We start from the raw sequence: 16,932 nt of genomic DNA on the forward strand, positions 1-16,932 counted from the left end.
GTGGGAGGTCCTGGTCCCTCCGGATCACCTGGCTCCCCAGGGCTGAGCAGATGGTGTGGAGGTGGGAAGGCCTGGGGGTGCCCTAGTTCTTCCGTTTCTCTCACTGGCGACTGGCGTGCTGATAGGGGATGAGACTGTTGTTGCATCTCCCTCCTTGGGTCCTCCAAACCTGAGCTCACCAGCACCAGCTGGTTTCTTCTCCTCCAAACCTGAGCTCACCAGGCACGAGCACGATTTTTTGACCTGGTCCTTACCTTTCAGTCTCCTTGCTTTTCGGCAGGGAGGACACTTACCCCCTTTACAAGACAGAAGAAGGGACGGCGGGGGGAGGGTGTGAGCCGAGAAATTCAGAGTTTCTAGAAGACCGTTCAAAAAGCACTGGTTTCACACTCTCGGTTCAGTGCACGAAGTCGGTCATTGGGGTTTGGGTGGGATCAGTTGCCCTAAGTGTCATTTCCATAGGCTACTTGAGACGTAAGCCCTCGCGGGCAGGAAGGTACAGTGAGGCAGGGGCCGCCTGCCGTCCGGCGCCCTGGAGCCCCCGGCGCCCTGGAGCCCCCCGCGCCCTGGGGCCGGCGCGCTTTCCCCCCAGGCCCCAGGGGGCGCTGTGGGCGAGGCCGCCGTGCTGCCGCCGCGCCCGGGGGAGGGGCCTCTCCCGCCGCCGCCGCCGCCGCCGCCTCAGCGATCGCAAACCCGGAAGACGCGCCCCGGCGGCTGGGAGCGGGAGCCCGCCCGGCCATGCAGCCCCTGGAGGTGGGTCTGGTTCCCGCTCCGGCGAGGGAGCCGAGACTGAGCCTCTGGCTGCGGAGAGGCAGTGGGATCTTGGCGCACCTGGTGGCTTTGGGCTTCACCATCTTCCTGACCGCGCTGTCCCGGCCAGGCACCAGTGAGTGCGCGGGGCGGGGCCTGGCGGCCGGGGGCGGGGCCTGGCGGCCGGGGGCGGGGCCGGGGCGGGGCCGGGCGCCTCGGTCCCTGGAGGGGCCCGGCGGGGCTCAGGGCGTGGTGGGGCGGGGCCCCGCGAGCTGGCGGGGCGCTGTGGGTGCTGGGCCGCAGAGGCAGAGCCCCCCGAACTCACCGGTTCAGCAGAAGCGGAGCCCCTCGTGGAGGATACAAGGAGGCCAAGGGCCAGTGTAGGGCCGAGCTGAGCTGGAGCTGCGGGAGGGGGAGCCCAGGCCAGACCTGGTGGATGGTTCCCCCTTGGTTGCTCACCGTAAGCCCCACTGGCAGCTCCACTTCGCACGAGTTGCTGATTGGGGCGGCAGCAGGGCGCCGACCTTCCCCGTAGCCGGAGTCTCGGGCTCCCGCCAGCCGCAGGGCAGAAACCTGGCGCCCGGCTGTCAGTCTGTTCTCTTTGATTCCTAGGTCTTTTCTCCTGGCACCCTGTATTCATGGCCTTGGCGGTGAGTTTGGGCTTCCTTTCTGCCCCTGATTTGCTTGGTATGCCCCTAGGGAAGCATCCAGCCTTCCTAAGGCCCAGAGACCAGGGGGAGAGGATGAGGGCCCCATCTTCCCCTGCAGCTTATGGTTGGGAGACATGGAAGGCTGGGCTGTAGTTAGTGTCCGTGGCTGAGGGGAGTTGGGAGGCCTTGGAAGACGTTTCTTCTCCTCTAAGACCTGAAAGGAGGAAGTAGAAGTGGTGTCCAGTCACCTGCCCCCACCCCCAACTCCAGCCCCACGAAGTTCAGGAGGAGGTTTAACACTTGCTAAAAATTTGCTTAACATGGGTCAGGAAATGGGAGCCCCGCCTGTGGAGGAGGTGGGCATGGCTGTGGCCTGAAGGAGGACCTCACTCAGCTGTCCATTCCTGCCTGTGCTCAGACGCTGACCCTGACCCGAGGCAGGAGGTCCTGGGGGAGTTCTTTAGGCTCCCTGCTGAGGAGTGTGGAGGAGTGCAAGCACGACCTCCTCCTAGGCCTCCAGGCCGGGCCTGCACTCACTGGCCCTCTCCTGTGTTCACAGTTCTGCCTCTGCATGGCTGAGGCCATCCTGCTCTTCTCGCCTGAACACTCTCTGTTCTTCTTCTGCTCCCGAAAGGCCCGGATCCGACTCCACTGGGCGGGACAGACCCTAGCCATCCTCTGTGCGGCCCTGGGCCTGGGCTTCATCATCCTCAGCAGGGCCCGCAGTGAGCTGCCCCACCTGGCGTCCTGGCACAGCTGGGCGGGGGTGGTGACGCTGCTGGCCACGGGTGGGCAGGCGCTGTGCGGGTCCTGCCTTCTCTGTCCCCGAGCAGCCGGGGTGTCCAGGGTGGCTCGCCTCAAACTCTACCATCTTACTTGTGGACTGGTGGTCTACCTGACGGCTACGGTCACGGTGCTCCTGGGCATGTACTCAGTGTGGTTCCAGGCCCAGATCAAAGGTACAGCCTGGTACCTGTGCCTGGCACTGCCCCTCTATCCTGCCCTGGTGATCATGCACCAGATCTCCAGCTCCTACTTGCCAAAGAAGAAAATGGAAATGTGAGTTTCTCCAAACTCTGAATGCAGGTGGGACACTTGCCTTGGACTTAAAGGTTCCCATTGGTGCGCTTCAGGGGATCCACTTCAGAAGTGGTAGGGTTTTTGTACCTCTTAGCTGGGCCAGGGGCTGCAGAAACCCAAACTGCTGTTGCTGATGGTGACTCCGATGGGGAAATCTGCTGGGTGCCCATAGAAGGTGATGGGGGGGCTTGCTCCTGAAGCCTCTACTCTTGTTGGGAGACAGAAGTGTCGGGTGGTGGTAGTGTTGGGTGTTCGCAGTCATTTCTTGCCTGTGTGGCTGATGGGCGGTTGGGTTCCAGTAATTTATGAACAATAGCAGTAGTACTTTGGGTAGAGTATGGAGAGAGACCACGGGTTATGGTTCTTGTAGGCTCTACTGGGCAGCCTTAGGCAAGTCACATGTCTTGGGACCGGTTTCTGCATCCGTGTCGCAGGTGAGTGTTTCTAAACAATCTCCAACATTCAGTGTCTGTCAGATGGATGCCACAGAACACTCTTCCTGCTCTGGACCATGGGCTGGACCACTAAGCAGACTCAGGATGTTATTGTCACATTCATTATCCCCCTGTCCCTCATGGCCCTCCAGGAATAATCTGCTGATTGGGCTCCTGGACCTAGGGCACAGGGGGTCAGGCACTGTGGAGAGAAGGGTCCCAGATGAGGCTCTCTTGAACTCCAAGACTTTAATAAAGGCACTAAAGTCACTTTAAAGCTTTTGAAGGAGCAGAAGGGCGTTAGCCTCAGCAAGCCTGTGGCTCCGGGCAGGGCTTCTCAGCTCAGTTGAGAACTTCCTTCGCCCCACCTCAGATTCTGGACTTGAGGACTGCAGCACATGGGGCGGTGCCTTTCCCTGCCATGTGTTCTGGGTTGCATAGTAGTCCTGAGCATCTCGTAGCCATCCTTAGGCTCGGGCTCTTGCCTTAGCACGTAGCTCTGTGGAGGTATTCCAAAGCTTTTAGAACAAAATAAAAGCTAAAGAAGTGGGGTAGGGCTTTTCTGATCGAGGAAAAACAAAGTCTCCCTGGTTCCCCTTCTCAGCCAAGCTTTTCTCAGTTGCTGTCTCTTTTCAGCTCTTTGGCCCAGGAGGGGGCTAAGTGTGGTGCCAGCTGGCAAAAAATAAAAGCGCTGGGCCCTCTTGCCTGCAGAGACCCTTCCTTGTTCCAAACTGAAGGTAGTTCCCCAGCTGCCCTCAGTGGTGAGCTGGATGCCAGACTGGTTTGGTTGGGGAGATGCACTGCCGTAGATTGTGGCAAGGATTGAAGACTGCCACACCAGGAAAGCTGGTGTTGAGGCAGGTAGACAGCTCAATGGAAGCTCTGGGAGGCCTGGGTGTTGGGGCTGGAGCTCCTGGTCCCAGGAGCAGGGCAGGTGTTCCTAGGTGGCAGTAATTTCGATGTCTTAGGTCCTCCTAAGATTTAAGACCTCCGTCTCTGAGTGGCTCAGAAACCAGGAGGTTGGTATGGTTTAACAATCCGGCACTGGGAACTGCAAGGACAGAAGTATCCTCTGAGTGGATCTCACTGGGTCAGATGGCATCTTCCAGGGGCATGTAAAGGGGGTCTCTGCTCTTCAGGTGATTACACCTGTCTCACTGTCACCTCTCCGCTCTCAGGCTACCCAGTGTGGTCTAAACTTGGGAGAGGTAGTTTCTGGGGCTGCCTGAAGGGCATTCTTATCCAGGGTCACTTTGCTCAGGGACTCCCGTCTCCCCCCCCCATTGCAGCCAGTGCTGGGAGTGTCACTGTCTCCAGCAGGGCGTCAGGTCCGGGTGAGGTTCACCAGCTTTTGCGAGCCGGGCAGCCAGCGCCACAGAGCCCAGCCTGCCGGAGGTGTTGGCTGCTGCCAGGTGGTGCGGGGGCCGCGGCGGGCGGCGGGCTGACAGCCGGTGGTTTGCGTGGGCTGTGCCAGCTGATGTCTATTCCCAGCCCTGGGAGGAAGGGGGACGTCATTTATGTTCTGCAGGAGGAAGGGGGCCCCAGCTGTCACCTCTCTGACCGGGAGGCCTGGGGGGCAGGGGCACAGGGCCAGGAGGGGCACAGGTGGTCTTCTGCCGAGCCTGTCTGACTGCAGTAGACAGAGCAGGTCACCAGGAGGAGCCCTTCTTCCCGGTCGGCCAGCCTGGGGGGTACTTCCCGCCCCCCTCCTCTGCGTCTCTCCCTGCATCACCACCTGCCCTCCCATCCTGAGGCAGCAGCTGGACAACCATTAGACCTTGGCGCCAGGGCACTCTTCCTCCAGCTGGGATCTGGGTGGCTGCCTGCTGCACAGCCCCTGGCTTGTGTGGTTTCCTCCTCCCTACGCCCTGTTCCCACCTCCCTGTCTCTCCCCATCTGGGATGTTAGCTGGGCTCCTCAGCAGTGAGGCAGAGGCTCTGGGGTGAAGGAGCAAATGGCTGCCCTTTTGCCCTTGTTCCCTGACTAGGGAAAGCTGCTAGTAGTCAGCCTGTTTTGCCTTTAAAAAAAAAAAAAAAAAGGCCGGGGTGCTCACATTAAAAAAAAAAAATTGCATGTCATTTGCACAGATTTGCATATCAGGCTCACTAAGACTTGATTCCAAATATGATTATGTTTCAAACTCAACCTTGAGGACATTAGAAATGTAGATGTTTTTTGTAACCAAATCCAAATGGTAACAGGATTATCGTCCTGGGTTCAGACCCTCCCCCCATCTTCCCGGAACCACTCCTTGCCTTGAGCCCCACCGTAGCTGGGGTTGGTGTTGAATGGCAGGAGCTCTGTGTCTGGGGAAGTCTTCCAGCCTCACCTTCTTGGCTGCTACGCTGCAGCAAAGGTCGGTTACCGGGTCCCTTGCTGGCCCGTTCCTCCTCTCCGTGCCACCCCAGGGGGCCGACTGCCCAGCCCATCCCGACACTGGCCTGTACCTTCTTCCTCATTGTCCTCACCCTTCCACCCCCGTGCATGGCTGCTCTGGGTCTTGTTTTTCAAACCTCACTGTGGGAGATCTAGGCATCCTCCCCGAGCCAGCTGGCTGCTGTGCCAAGGCCTGTTCAGAGTTAATAATAATCATTAGCTGCACAGGGGCCTTTCAGTTCCAGAGCTCTAGGCACTTGCAGGCTGAGTCAGCCACTCCCCCCCCCCCCCCCCCCCGCCGGAGTGTAACAGAATGGGGAGGGGCAGGGGGGTCGGAGGCTCACTTCCTAGCCATGGCTTGAGGCTGCTGTCCTCTGGGAGTGGGGCCCGAGCACCCTCTGAGTAAATCACTAAGGTCTTTTCACCTGACAAAAGTCAAGACGTGGGGAACAAAGCGTAGGCTCCACTGAGAATAGCAGTGGCAGCTGTTGACTCTGAACCGCTAGCATGCTGTCCTTCTCTTACCTGTCTTGACTTCTAGAGGACACCCCTGCTCCTGATGCCCCAATCTCAGCATTTCTGGGGGCCCTTTGCAGGCTTAGGGAGCAGGGAGGCTTCTGGGTTAGTGCTCTGTTACCCTTGTATCTGGTTGACCTAAGAGCCTGTGAATCAGGCAGCACAAAGTGCATTGTCCTGGGAGCCAGGAGAGCTGAAGCCTGGGTTTGTTCAGCTCCTCACAAGGGTGTGGCCAAAGGCAAACCACTTACTGCTCCACCCACCTACCTCACAGGGATGTTGTGAGGGTCAGAGGAGAGAATGCATGTTAACAAGGGATTGCAGAGTCCAAAGCATTAAACAAATGTAAACAGCTGTGTTGAGAAGTATGTTCTTGTCCTTGACTCTCTTTTACTCAGCGTGGCTCTGGGTTTGACGCTTCTTTTAGGGAAGCAATCGACAGTTACGGAAAATGATGCTGAGGGGACCCAACTCTGAGAGGTTGTGTTGTCGGCCGTTGTAAGAGAACACACACTTCCTCCTTCTAGATGCAAGGTCAGCTGTCACTCACTGTTAGGAATGCCATCAAGGTTATGACCCTAGCGAAGCCAGCCCTGGGTGCTGCCCACCCAGTGGTTTCCAGGCATGGGGCTGATTATAAATCTGGAGATCAGCACAGTTGTCCCTTCATCCAGCCCAAAGTTCATGGAGCAGGTCACAAGTCTGCCTAAATCTCTCCTACCTAATTCTGCACTTCGGAAGGAAAAGTGGAGCAGACAGGCCAGGAAGGCAGGAGCAACAGTAATGGACACAACACTGCCACCCTGACCCTCTGGTTTCCCCTGTAGCCTCAGGCTGAGCAAGGCCTGCATCGGGCCCTCATGCCAGGCACTGGAGGTGGAGAGCTGCGACACATGGCCCCCAGCTCCTTCACAGGCTTCTCTCCTTGGAGTAGGATCTGTCCCTTCCTCCTTAAAGGACTTCATTGGAATTAAAACACACACACACACACACCAAGAAAACAGTTCTATTTAAATGTTAAATTAGGGGAAGGATACTTTCCATTCCATTTGAGAACTGCCAGCAGCCCACCCGGAGTGCACACCGAGAGGTAGGTAGCACAGCAGTGCAGAGGCTTCGGTATTCAGTTTTTTATCGTTTCTTTTCTAACCTGGGATCCAGCAACGAGACATTAGTCAGCTGTTGTGGGCATAGCCTGGCATTTCTCCCCAACATGGGCACAGAGAAGACATAGGTGACAGACGGAACGACAGGGCCCCAGAACTGCCCTAAGGGGCGGCTTGAAGGAGACAGTTCCCAGCTCTGGGCTAAGCTTAAAGCAAACCCAGAATACCTCCAATAAGGCAGCCTTCCCTCTGCCCATCCACCCAGAAAGCTTAGCTAGTCACCAGTGTGCGGGGACTAAGAGCCCCAGTTTTTAATCTTCCTGCTATTGTCAGAATTTCCCAGAGGATTTTTTTTAACCTCCGCTATAGATCAAAGAGCTACTTCAGGCCATTCTGTGGTACCAGAGGATTCAACTCTTGGGTCTCACCGAGTATACATGAGGGGCCCCCAGCACCCCTCTCTTTAAAGCAGCTAGTGAGTTCTCTTGGCACGCTTTCTAAGGATGCCCAGGACTGAGCTGGGCCTTTCCAGCTGGACCCCACCAAAAATAAACTGGCCAAGGGAGGGAGCAGCGGAAAGTGAGAGGAAAGCAGCACGGAGTTCTGCCCAGGTATGGCACTCCTCACCCTATGTGCATGTTTGCACACCTACACATGCATGTGTATACACACACCCCTAACTTTGGGGCCAAGGACTCTCACCTTCTGTATGCCTGTGCCAGGAAGTCTCCCTGCAGGGTTCCATGTCCTGGCTCACAGAAGGGTGGTTCTCAGGCCACAGTTCCACACCCTCTAAGTTTCTGGGACAGTAACTGGACATAGACTGGAAGACCTCAGGGCTGGTCTGTGCATCTTTACCACTTGGTATTTCCTGCCCAACAGCATGGAAGCCTGATGAAGGGGCTTGATGTGGCAGCTGCTTTTTAGCCTTCCTCTCGAGCCCCGGGAGGGGGAGCATGGGCTCACTGCCGCCAGACCAGAAAAGCCAACCTTCCTAAGGCAAAGGTCTGAACTGTCCCTATGATTTGGATGGGGAAAGGAGCTTGGTTTCCTGGGAGACCAAGGTAAGTGGTATAAGAAGTACAACTGCAGAGGGGAAGGAGGTGAGAAGTCAAGAGGGAGACTAGGCTGGCCGGTGCAACTGAACTCTCAACTTCGGTTCTACAAGGCAACAAACAGTACGATCAGCCTCCTCCAGTCCTCCAAAATGCCACATAAGAGGAGCTAAGGAGAGAGCTGCGAGACATGACCGACAACATCGCATGTCTTGACCAGAATCTTAGAGAACTTCTTGTGGTTTGGGGGCTGAGATGCAGCCATGCACTTCTCCGGCGTAATGGGAGAAAGGAGCACGAGGACTTTGCAGGCTCAGAGAGACAGGGCTTGGCACAGGCCATGATGGCAGAAACACCAGCAGTCTTCCCAGACCCATTCTCTTTGCCAGCATCCTCTTCTTGGCCAACATCAGCCACAGCAAAAGCTGCTTTGAAAAAATGAAAAACTGCTACAAGACTATGGGGGCACTCTGGCATCAACATCTGTGATTTCACGGACTGCTAAGGTTGATCTGTCTGATGTGTCTGGAGTAAGGTATCTCCATCCTCTCACCACTTTGGTGGTTCCTCACAGAGAGAACAAAACTTTTCCAGACAGAGGAGGGCTGCCCTTTGGTCAAGATTTTACCAATTTAGCAAATCAGGTAATGATTCAAATTCTGGGTTTTCTTTTTTTCCTTATACCATTTCCTCTCCCCTCTTGGAATCTACCATGACAGTCCCCTTCCAGAAGTACCAAGACAGTAGCCAAAGAATATGCATGTTCAGAGTTTAGTAGAATCCAGTCCAATTTCTGATAGGCTGTGTCTGTACCAAGAAGGTGGGGGGTTGCATTTCTTTCTTTGCAATGCCTAGGACACATTAAAGTGTCAATGAATAGTAACCTGCCTATTCAATGAATATGCTTTTAGCCAAACTAAGATAGTTACCATTTACAGTATGATAAAAATACAGGTAATAATCAAAATACTGAAACTGAGCTAGCTACTTTCCACCAATTCTTTTAATCCAGTGCAAGCGTTTTTCCATAGCACAGTTAGTAGGCTTCATCTAGACTTTTAAGAGAACTCTGTGGGGAGGCAGATCTTCCTCCCCAGGGATCCAGAAAGACTTCATTATCTACAGGGAGTAGCCACAGGTTAAGGAATTTCTAAACTCTCTCCTGCTACAGCATCAGTAACATTTCTTTTGAGAATCTATCAGGTTGGGAAACTATCCTTTGCTGGTTAAAACCAGCCCACAGCTGGGTTTTGTATGGTCTGTGAGCTAATAAGAGTTCTTACATTTTTAAATTGTTGAAAAAACTCAAAAGCCATGTTAAAATGATATGAAATTCGAATTTTAATGTCTGTAAATAAAGTTTTACTGGAACAGGGCCACAATCATCAGTTTATATACTGTCTGGGGCAGCCTTCCTGCTCCCATGGCACGGCTAAGCAGCTGTAACGGAGTGTTCATGGCCTGCAGAGCCTACCGTATTTACTCTCAGGTCAAAGTTCCTTGACCCTGGTCTATTTTCATGCCTGGATGTGGATTCTACTCTTGCCTTTATAACAGCATTTAAGTATCCTCTCCTTAGGGCACACACTTATGAGGTACAGCGAGCCCCACCCACAGGCTGAAAAGAAAGATAAACCAGTCACAGACTGCCAGAACAGAGACTCAAGCCAGGTTTAATGATCATAGTCTAGTTTTCAGAGCCCAGAGGCTCCAAGATTTGCCAGCCTGGGTGTACATAAGTGCGAGGGGCAGGGTCCTGGACACAGGAAGGCCTGCTTGCTTTGCCAGCAGGGCCACAAGGAAGTACAGAGGTAAGAACACACAGAAAATTGGAATCAGTTGGCTTTACTGTCCCCAGGTGGGGTGTACCCTCTCCAGGCCCCTTCCTAGGAGCCCCATAAATACAGGCAAAGAAAAAAAAGATCACAAATAATCACACAGACAGATTGTAGAGCCCTGTCATATTCTGTCTCCAGGGACACCTGCTTCCTGGGAGACATGTCTGGTTTATGGGTGCAGGGTGGAAGAAGGGAGGGAGTGATTTCTCAGCCTTCTCTTATAACCAGAACTGGCAGTTTCCTACACAACGTTCTCGTGAGCTTATATAGGCTGAGTACCTAATCCCCCATGTGGAAAGCTTACCTTTGGGTTCTACCAACTGAAACCATGGGAAGAGGCCAATCAGTTCAGTCTCTTGGTGGGGCAGCCAGACATATCTACCAGTCTTTCAAACAAGGAGGCTACTTCATGGATATAGTAGGGAGACTTAGAGCCTCAGGGTCTTTTCTTATTCCCTGAACTGGGTAGTACTTCTGAAGAAAAAGGCCTTCCTAGTCCTCAGGAGCTCCGAATGTTCTAGAAGGCCAATTTCATTTGACATTTATTTTAAAGATTGTCAAAGCCCTAGCTGGTGCCTAGTGGGGAACTACAGAGAGATGAGATTTTCCCAGGTTCCCTAGTAAGTCTGAGGAGGGTGGCCTGGTTACTATAGCTCCAGTGACAAATCCTCAGAAGTCTCTGGAATATACAACAAGACAACTTTTCCTTCATGCCCCTGTCTTTCCAGGGCAGCTAACACAGGAAGAATAACTTCTAGCTGCTTGTTCCCCTGCCAGTTTCCTTCTGGGTCCATCACTGACCCAGTTCTCCATTTATTTCTCATATATATTACCTTCTATCCAAAGGAGGTTTCTGAGGGGTCTGAAGACCTGGCCAGTCCCCCATCATCCCTTTTCCTCAGGTCTTCAACCTGTGGTTCTCCTAACTCCAGCCTTTGCAGAGAAGTTATTCAGTGCCAGGGAGATGCTAGGTAAAGCTTCAGGGAGTTTGGAAACGAAAAGTACAAGAGTTTGTATCTGGGGAGCCTGGCGTAGTCACTGTCTCTCCTATAGGGCAAGAAAGTTGTCTGCACAAAGCTGTGCTCATAGATGGAACCCACTGTGACAGGGGAAATTAGTGGGGACTAAAGAGTCACTGTCCTGATGGAAGTCAAGGTGCTAGTGTGCATGCACACCTAGAAGCATGCATACCTAGGAGCATGCAAGTACTTGAGGGAAATGCTGCACCTCTTGACAAATGAGGTTACTAATAAAGGATGGACAGCAGTCTTGACATCCCAGGAACAGACAAGGGAAGATGGTGAGTTCCAGTCCCCTTTCCCAATCTTAATAGGCAGCGGGAGTCAGGCCCTCCTAGCAAGCATCCCTCACCTGTAGGGAGAGGACACCTCTTGGAACCTTAAAGAGCAGGTCAGAAAGCTAGAAGATCTGGAGAACTTCCAATGGACAGGGAGCTTGGTTGGGAGAAGGGGAGACACTGAAAAAGACCAACGTCAGAGAACATTTTCACCTTTGCTCCTCTCATCCCCTTGCCAGAGCTTGGAGCACCCAGGTATCTCCCTGGACCTGCGGTATAGTCAAAGGGTGCAGTCATCTCTGTGCCCAGAGTATTCCACAACCCTGGATGGAATGGAATGTTGGGCCTGTTCTTAAGCTCCTCTGGCCTGACCACCCCAACAGCACAAACCTCTGGCTGAGAGGGCTGCCAGCAGCAGAACTTCCCTTCTGAAAGTTTAGTGCCACTGTCTCTGCTACAAGACTGCCTGGAACCTTGTGGAGAGGGGCCGAGCTCTAAGCTGCACTCCAACTTGCCATGCTGGGGCAGAGACCACCACCCAATTCCAACCCCTTGGATGATGAAATCCCATGCTTCAGCTTTGCAGCAGGGTGAGACCTAAGAGGGGACCAAGGCTGCTTTGCCAACATAGAGAAGACACATAACTGGTCCCCTCCGTCCCCAAGCCCAGTCTAACGCAGCTGGGGCCAGACCTTCCAGGGTTCCTCCATTTGCAGAGCAGCATATCAGGGAAAACTCAATCCCACCTGAGCTTGCTAAGAAGCTGAGAGAAGAGATGGCATCAGGGAATCTGGTAGGCCCAGCTGGACGCTACATAACAGAGGCTGATTTGCCCTCCTCCTCCTCCCACTGCTGACGTGGCCCCACATCCCGGGTCTGAGGCAAGCATCCATAAAAGCTCTGCCTTCAGCAGCCCCCACCCTGGTCTGACACATAGGCGCTGGGAACCAAATGCTAACTAACCAAGGATTTCACCAACCGGAGAATTAGCAAATCTGGAGTTTATCCCCCATCTACAAGTTTTGTGCTGGCACCTATGCCGTGACATAGACCCCTCAGTTCATGCTGTCTCCCTCTGGGTCACTGGTTCCAGGGCTTGGCACAGATACCACACCTCACATTGTTGCCATATCTGATAGGCAACAGGCCAGGCTCCCGCAAAGATCCATCCATCCAGGACTCGTTGGGAAAGAGGCATTGGTGGGAAATCACGACAGCTTTGGGGAGCGTTATTGATTGAGGTCTCAGCCTTTTCCCGATTCATTTTGCCAAAGGCTTTTCCAATTTCCCCGGCTGTGAAGTGTGACTTCCTGGCCAAAGAAGATACTACAGCTCTTCCCCAGGGTGGCTCCCGTGGAAGATCCACCCCCCAGCACACACATCACAGGTGTGGGTGGGCAGAGATAGCAAAAAAAATTTTTCCCCCAAAATGATTTTCTCTTAAGGAGCTAAGGATGACCTCGAAAAAGTTTAGGGAATCTGCTCTTCCCCCCACCCCTTCCTCATTCCCACCCAACTCAGACATGCTCCTCTTCCTCTACCAGGTTGAGAATTCCCAGGGCTTTGGGTAAGGGGGTAGCACTTGCCTGAGGATTAGTATATCCATATGGAAAGTCGTGGCGGCCACACCGTGGTTGAGGTCTTGCTAGCTATGGTACCCGTGACCAATTCCCTCAAGGTCGGGGGAACCCACTCCCTTGGGCAGCCAGCTCTCTCTTCCATCCCCTCATATCCTTCAGGGGTGCATTACCTCTCCTGGGGCGGAATCTCCCCACCAACCCATCCTGCTCACACCACAATGGGTGTATCAGAGAAGACCGAGCTGACCGACTCCGGATCCGACATCCTCCGAGGGCCCTTGCCTGTTGCCTCGGGCACAGGCAGGGTGTTGCCTGGCTTGAGCTTGCCGTTTTGACCCTGTCCGGGACCAGCAGGTTCCAGGAAGGCCACCCGCCGGTCAAAACCATCATCCTTGTCCCCACCAGCCATGGGATCGTGGTTGGGTGTGGTACTAAGCATGGACGAACTGAGGCTGTCTCCTTGATGGCTGGACGGTTTCTCGACACCCCGGCACCAGCATCGGCAAGGGGTAAGGTACAGGTATATGAGGACCAGGACCACACTGAGGATACAGCCCACTAGGGTGGTATAGGCTGTGTTGAGGGTGTCATGGTGGCCGTGCAGGGTGAAATTATACACTTTCAACTCCACAGACAGTGTCTCATTGAAAGCCTCCCCCATGGCGTAGCAGGTATACACACCCCCATCCTCAACCTGCACCTGCTGGAAATGAAGACTGCCATCCTTGGACACTGTCACTGTGCTGTTGGCCACCTCATCTAACACCCGTTCATTGCTTGGTGTCACCCACACCTTGGTCATCCCCTGCTGCTTGGTGTCACACTTGATGGTCAAGGTGTCACCCAGGTGCGCTTCCCAGGCCCGCTCCTTGTACTCGCTGCAGTTGAGAAAACTCAGGTTGAAGACATTGTGCAGCTTCTTGGAGCTCATGCAGTACAGGTCCTCCTGGAAGTCCATCACGGAGCTCAGCTGCCGGTACTGCCAGTGTGAAAACAGCTGGTAGAGCTCACAGTCGCAGTGCAGGGGGTTGTTATGGAGGTACAGCCCATTCTTGATCCAGGCGGGCAGCTTCTGCAGGTCGGGCAACGGTAAGTTCTTCAGCTTGTTGGAGGACAGGTCCAGGAGAGTTAGTTTGGGTAGCTTGGCTCCTTCCTTGACCAGTTCCAGAGGGAAGCGGGAAATCTGGTTCTGGCTCAAGTAGAGTTTCTGTAGCTGGGCCATGTCATCGAAGGCGCAGCGGTCCACTGCCATGATGTGGTTATTGTAGAGCAGCAGCACCTCCAGCGCCTGCAGTTCGCTGAACAGGAACTCGTCCAGTGTTCGCAGCTGGTTGGAGGAGAGGTCCAGGTAGCGCAGGTTGGGCACTGGGGAAAAGGCCTCGGAGGAGATGAAATTCAGGTGGTTGTGGCTCAGGAGCAGGGACTGCAGGTGGATCAGGCGTGTGGGGGTCCACTCGGCCCGCAGGCGGCTCAGGTTGTTGTGGCTGAGGTCTAACAGCGCGGTGTAGCTGGGTAAGGAGTGGGGAACGTTGGGCAGCTGCTGCTTGGAGCAGCTGAGGATGTTGCTGGCGCACAGGCAGGCAGCAGGACAGCTAACCACAGGACGGCCGGCCCTGGCCACCTCAAAGAGGAGCGGGAACAAGGACAGCAGCAGGAGCCAGAGGCCTCGAGGGTCACGCTGGGGTTGCATAGTGTCACTGGGAAGGGCGAGGAAGGCCACTAGGAAGATCTGGGAGAGTCACCCGGGCATGTTCTGGTGGGATAAGGAAGGGTCACTTTCACTGCAGGCTTAAGGGAGACAGTGGCGGGTGTGGGGCCACGAGGGCTCGCGAAGGTAGCACTGACCCCCCCTCGCTCCCCCCCCCCCGTCACATTCCCCCTCCCCCTCTACGTGGGGCTCGAAGGGAAAGGAGCCGCGGGGCTCCCAAGCGCTGCGCAGGCGGTGGGCTCCCAACGGAGCCGAGAGGCGGGCGCCGGGCCTCCGGGCTGGGGTCCCAGGGCTGCGGGGCGGGGGGCGGGGGGGGCGCCTCGACCGCGGGGTCAGCGGGGTCAGGGGTCCGCGGGGCGCCGGCTGGGCGGGGAGGGCCGCTCCCGGGGCTGGGGTCCCCGGGGCCTGCGCGGCGGGCACCCCGGGGCCGCTGGTCACCGCACCTGCTCGCAAGGACGCGTCTCAGCCCATGGCGGGTCCGGGAGCTCCGTCGCGGCCTCCGCCCGCGGCGCCTCACCCGCCGGCCTGTCGCGGCGCCCGCCTCCCGCAGCGGCCCGCGCTCGGCCCCATCGCCTCCGGGCGCCGGCCGGCTCCGCGCCGCCTCGCCCGCTGCACCCGCAGGGCCCGCCGCCCCCCACCCCCCGCCTCCGGGGCCGCGGGGCCGGCGTGGAGCCGAGCGGGCAGCCGGCCGGGAGCGGGAGGCGCCGCGAGCCGAGCCGAGGAGCGGCGTGGGGGCAGCGAGCACCGCGCGCGCGCCCGTCGCCGCCGCCGGAGCCTCGGGGCGCGTGCGCGGCGGGGGCGGGGCGCACGTGCGTGTGTTTGTGTCGGAGCCGAGCGGCCGCGCGCCGGTGCCCCTCCCCCGGGCGCGGGGGGCGCGGGGGGCGCGGGGGCCGCAGGGCGCGGGGGGGGGCGCGGGGGCGGGGGTCCGGCCGCCTGCTCCGCTCGCCCCCCGCCCCCCCTGCCCCGACCGGAGCCGCTCCCGGCCAAGCTGGGTCGAGCCGGAGCGACTTCGCTGCCGGGGACTCCGGGGCAGGGAGCGTCACACGTCTTGGAATCCTACAAATTAAAGAAATCTGGCTCGGCTCCCGCCTGTCAGTGTTGGCGGGAGATTCATTAGTCACGTTCTGAGGTTCCCCCACTTCTCTCTCTAGGGCTGTGAAGTCTCAAAGATTTGGGGAAAGGTTTGGGAAGAGCCTTGTTTCCGTGTGTGTCTCAGTCTCGCTACTATGCCCCCACCCCCGGGGTACCCCGACGGGTACGCTCGCACAGCGGGCCGGGCAGGTGGGCCGGAGTGGAGGTAAAGGGGTAGGTGCGGTCTTTGGTGTACGGCCAGGCCCCCCGATCCCACGTGCCCAGTTTTCCCATGAAGCGATCCCTACTGCATCCCTGACACACACACACACACACACACTTCCTACAAGCCAGGGACAACCTTCTACTTCTGGAAATTCCAGAACCTTTCCGGCTGGCCGGGGAAAGCCATTCATCCCTTTGGCCTGGCTGCTTGCCCTCTTCCTGAACCAGGACCAGTTCTTTCCCCTCCCCTTATGGAGCAATTCTAACATAGTTTGTTTATTACCTAATCCCCAAGAAAAGCTGGGATGGCGGGGGGGGGGGGGGGGGGGGGGGGTGGAGGGGGTGGGGGGTGGGGGGTGGGGGGGGTGGGGGGGGCGGTCAGGGTGGTGGTCTTCTTTAACACCAAGAAGCTGTTTTCTTTTTAAGATTTTTTATTTATTAGAGAAACAGAATGAGTGGAGTGGAGGGGCAGAGGGAGAGGAAGAAGCGGGCTCCCTGCTGACCAGAGACCCTGATGGGGCTGGATCCCAGGACCCTCTGATCAAGAAGCTGATAATCAGTGTAGGGTGGCGGTGGGGTGGGGGGGTGGACATGGACTGAGGGAGATGTAAGGAGACCTTAGACCTTATAACTCAAGACTATAGCTATTCTTGGGATGATAGAGCCTGAGAAATTACCTTTTTATTCTTTCCAGTCTCTTACAACAGCAGGAGCAAGACTGAAATTAATGTCTCAATACATTAACCTGCTAAGTTTTAAAAAGAAAGAATTTATATTTGTCACATATGTTTTACATTGAATTTAAGTGAATGTACTATCTCTTCAAGGGGTATTAGCACGTTAACATATGCACAGTGTGAAAGGTCTTTTCCTGTTCATTGGAAGCATTGATGATAAGGTGGAGAGAGTTTTCAGGGAGTAGGAAATACTGAGATGACGTCGAAACAGTACTCTATTGCTGCATAACAAATTACCCCAAAATTCAGTGGCTTAATACAACTATATATATTCAGTGCCTTTCACAGTTTCTGTTGGTCAGAGATTCAGGTGTAACCTGGCAGGCAGTTCTGGCCTGGAGGCCTCTCATGAAATTGCAGTCATATGTCAGATGGAACTGCAGTCATGGGAAGGTTTGACTGGGGCTAGAAAATCAACTCCATGGAGGCTTGCTACATGGCTCGTTCTTGCAGCTGGCTGTTGGTAGGAGGCCTTGGCTCCTCTCCATAAAGGCCTCACTACAAGACTG

At 55.7% G+C, this 16,932-nt stretch overlaps 2 protein-coding genes across 2 annotated transcripts; one reads left to right on the forward strand and one right to left on the reverse strand.

Moving 5' to 3' along the window:
- The first annotated feature begins 642 nt into the window (after nt 1-642).
- On the forward strand, nt 643-6,174 carry CYB561D1 (cytochrome b561 family member D1). The gene is made up of 3 exons (XM_072834876.1): nt 643-886; nt 1,363-1,400; nt 1,960-6,174. The coding sequence occupies exons 1-3, from the start codon at nt 739-741 to the stop codon at nt 2,461-2,463; spliced, it is 690 nt and encodes a 229-aa protein (XP_072690977.1). The 5' UTR covers nt 643-738; the 3' UTR covers nt 2,464-6,174.
- A 3,440-nt stretch (nt 6,175-9,614) lies between these two features.
- On the reverse strand, nt 9,615-14,986 carry AMIGO1 (adhesion molecule with Ig like domain 1). Its single transcript, XM_072834875.1, has 2 exons — nt 14,834-14,986; nt 9,615-14,435 (listed from the first exon to the last, which is right to left on the reverse strand). Exon 2 carries the CDS (start codon nt 14,370-14,372, stop codon nt 12,891-12,893), a length of 1,482 nt encoding a protein of 493 aa, XP_072690976.1. The 5' UTR covers nt 14,373-14,435; nt 14,834-14,986; the 3' UTR covers nt 9,615-12,890.
- Between the last annotated feature and the right edge of the window lie 1,946 nt (nt 14,987-16,932).

Source organism: Canis lupus, chromosome 8, assembly GCF_048164855.1.
Source record: "Canis lupus baileyi chromosome 8, mCanLup2.hap1, whole genome shotgun sequence".
Lineage (NCBI taxonomy): Eukaryota > Metazoa > Chordata > Mammalia > Carnivora > Canidae > Canis > Canis lupus.

Coding starts and splice junctions, on each gene's coding strand:
- AMIGO1 (XM_072834875.1), bottom strand. CDS start 14,372: ATGCAACCCCAGCGTGACCCTCGAGGCCTCTGGCTCCTGCTGCTGTCC.
- CYB561D1 (XM_072834876.1), top strand. CDS start 739: ATGCAGCCCCTGGAGGTGGGTCTGGTTCCCGCTCCGGCGAGGGAGCCG. Junction 887..1,362: donor GCTGTCCCGGCCAGGCACCA/GTGAGTGCGCGG, acceptor TTTGATTCCTAG/GTCTTTTCTCCTGGCACCCT. Junction 1,401..1,959: donor CTGTATTCATGGCCTTGGCG/GTGAGTTTGGGC, acceptor CTGTGTTCACAG/TTCTGCCTCTGCATGGCTGA.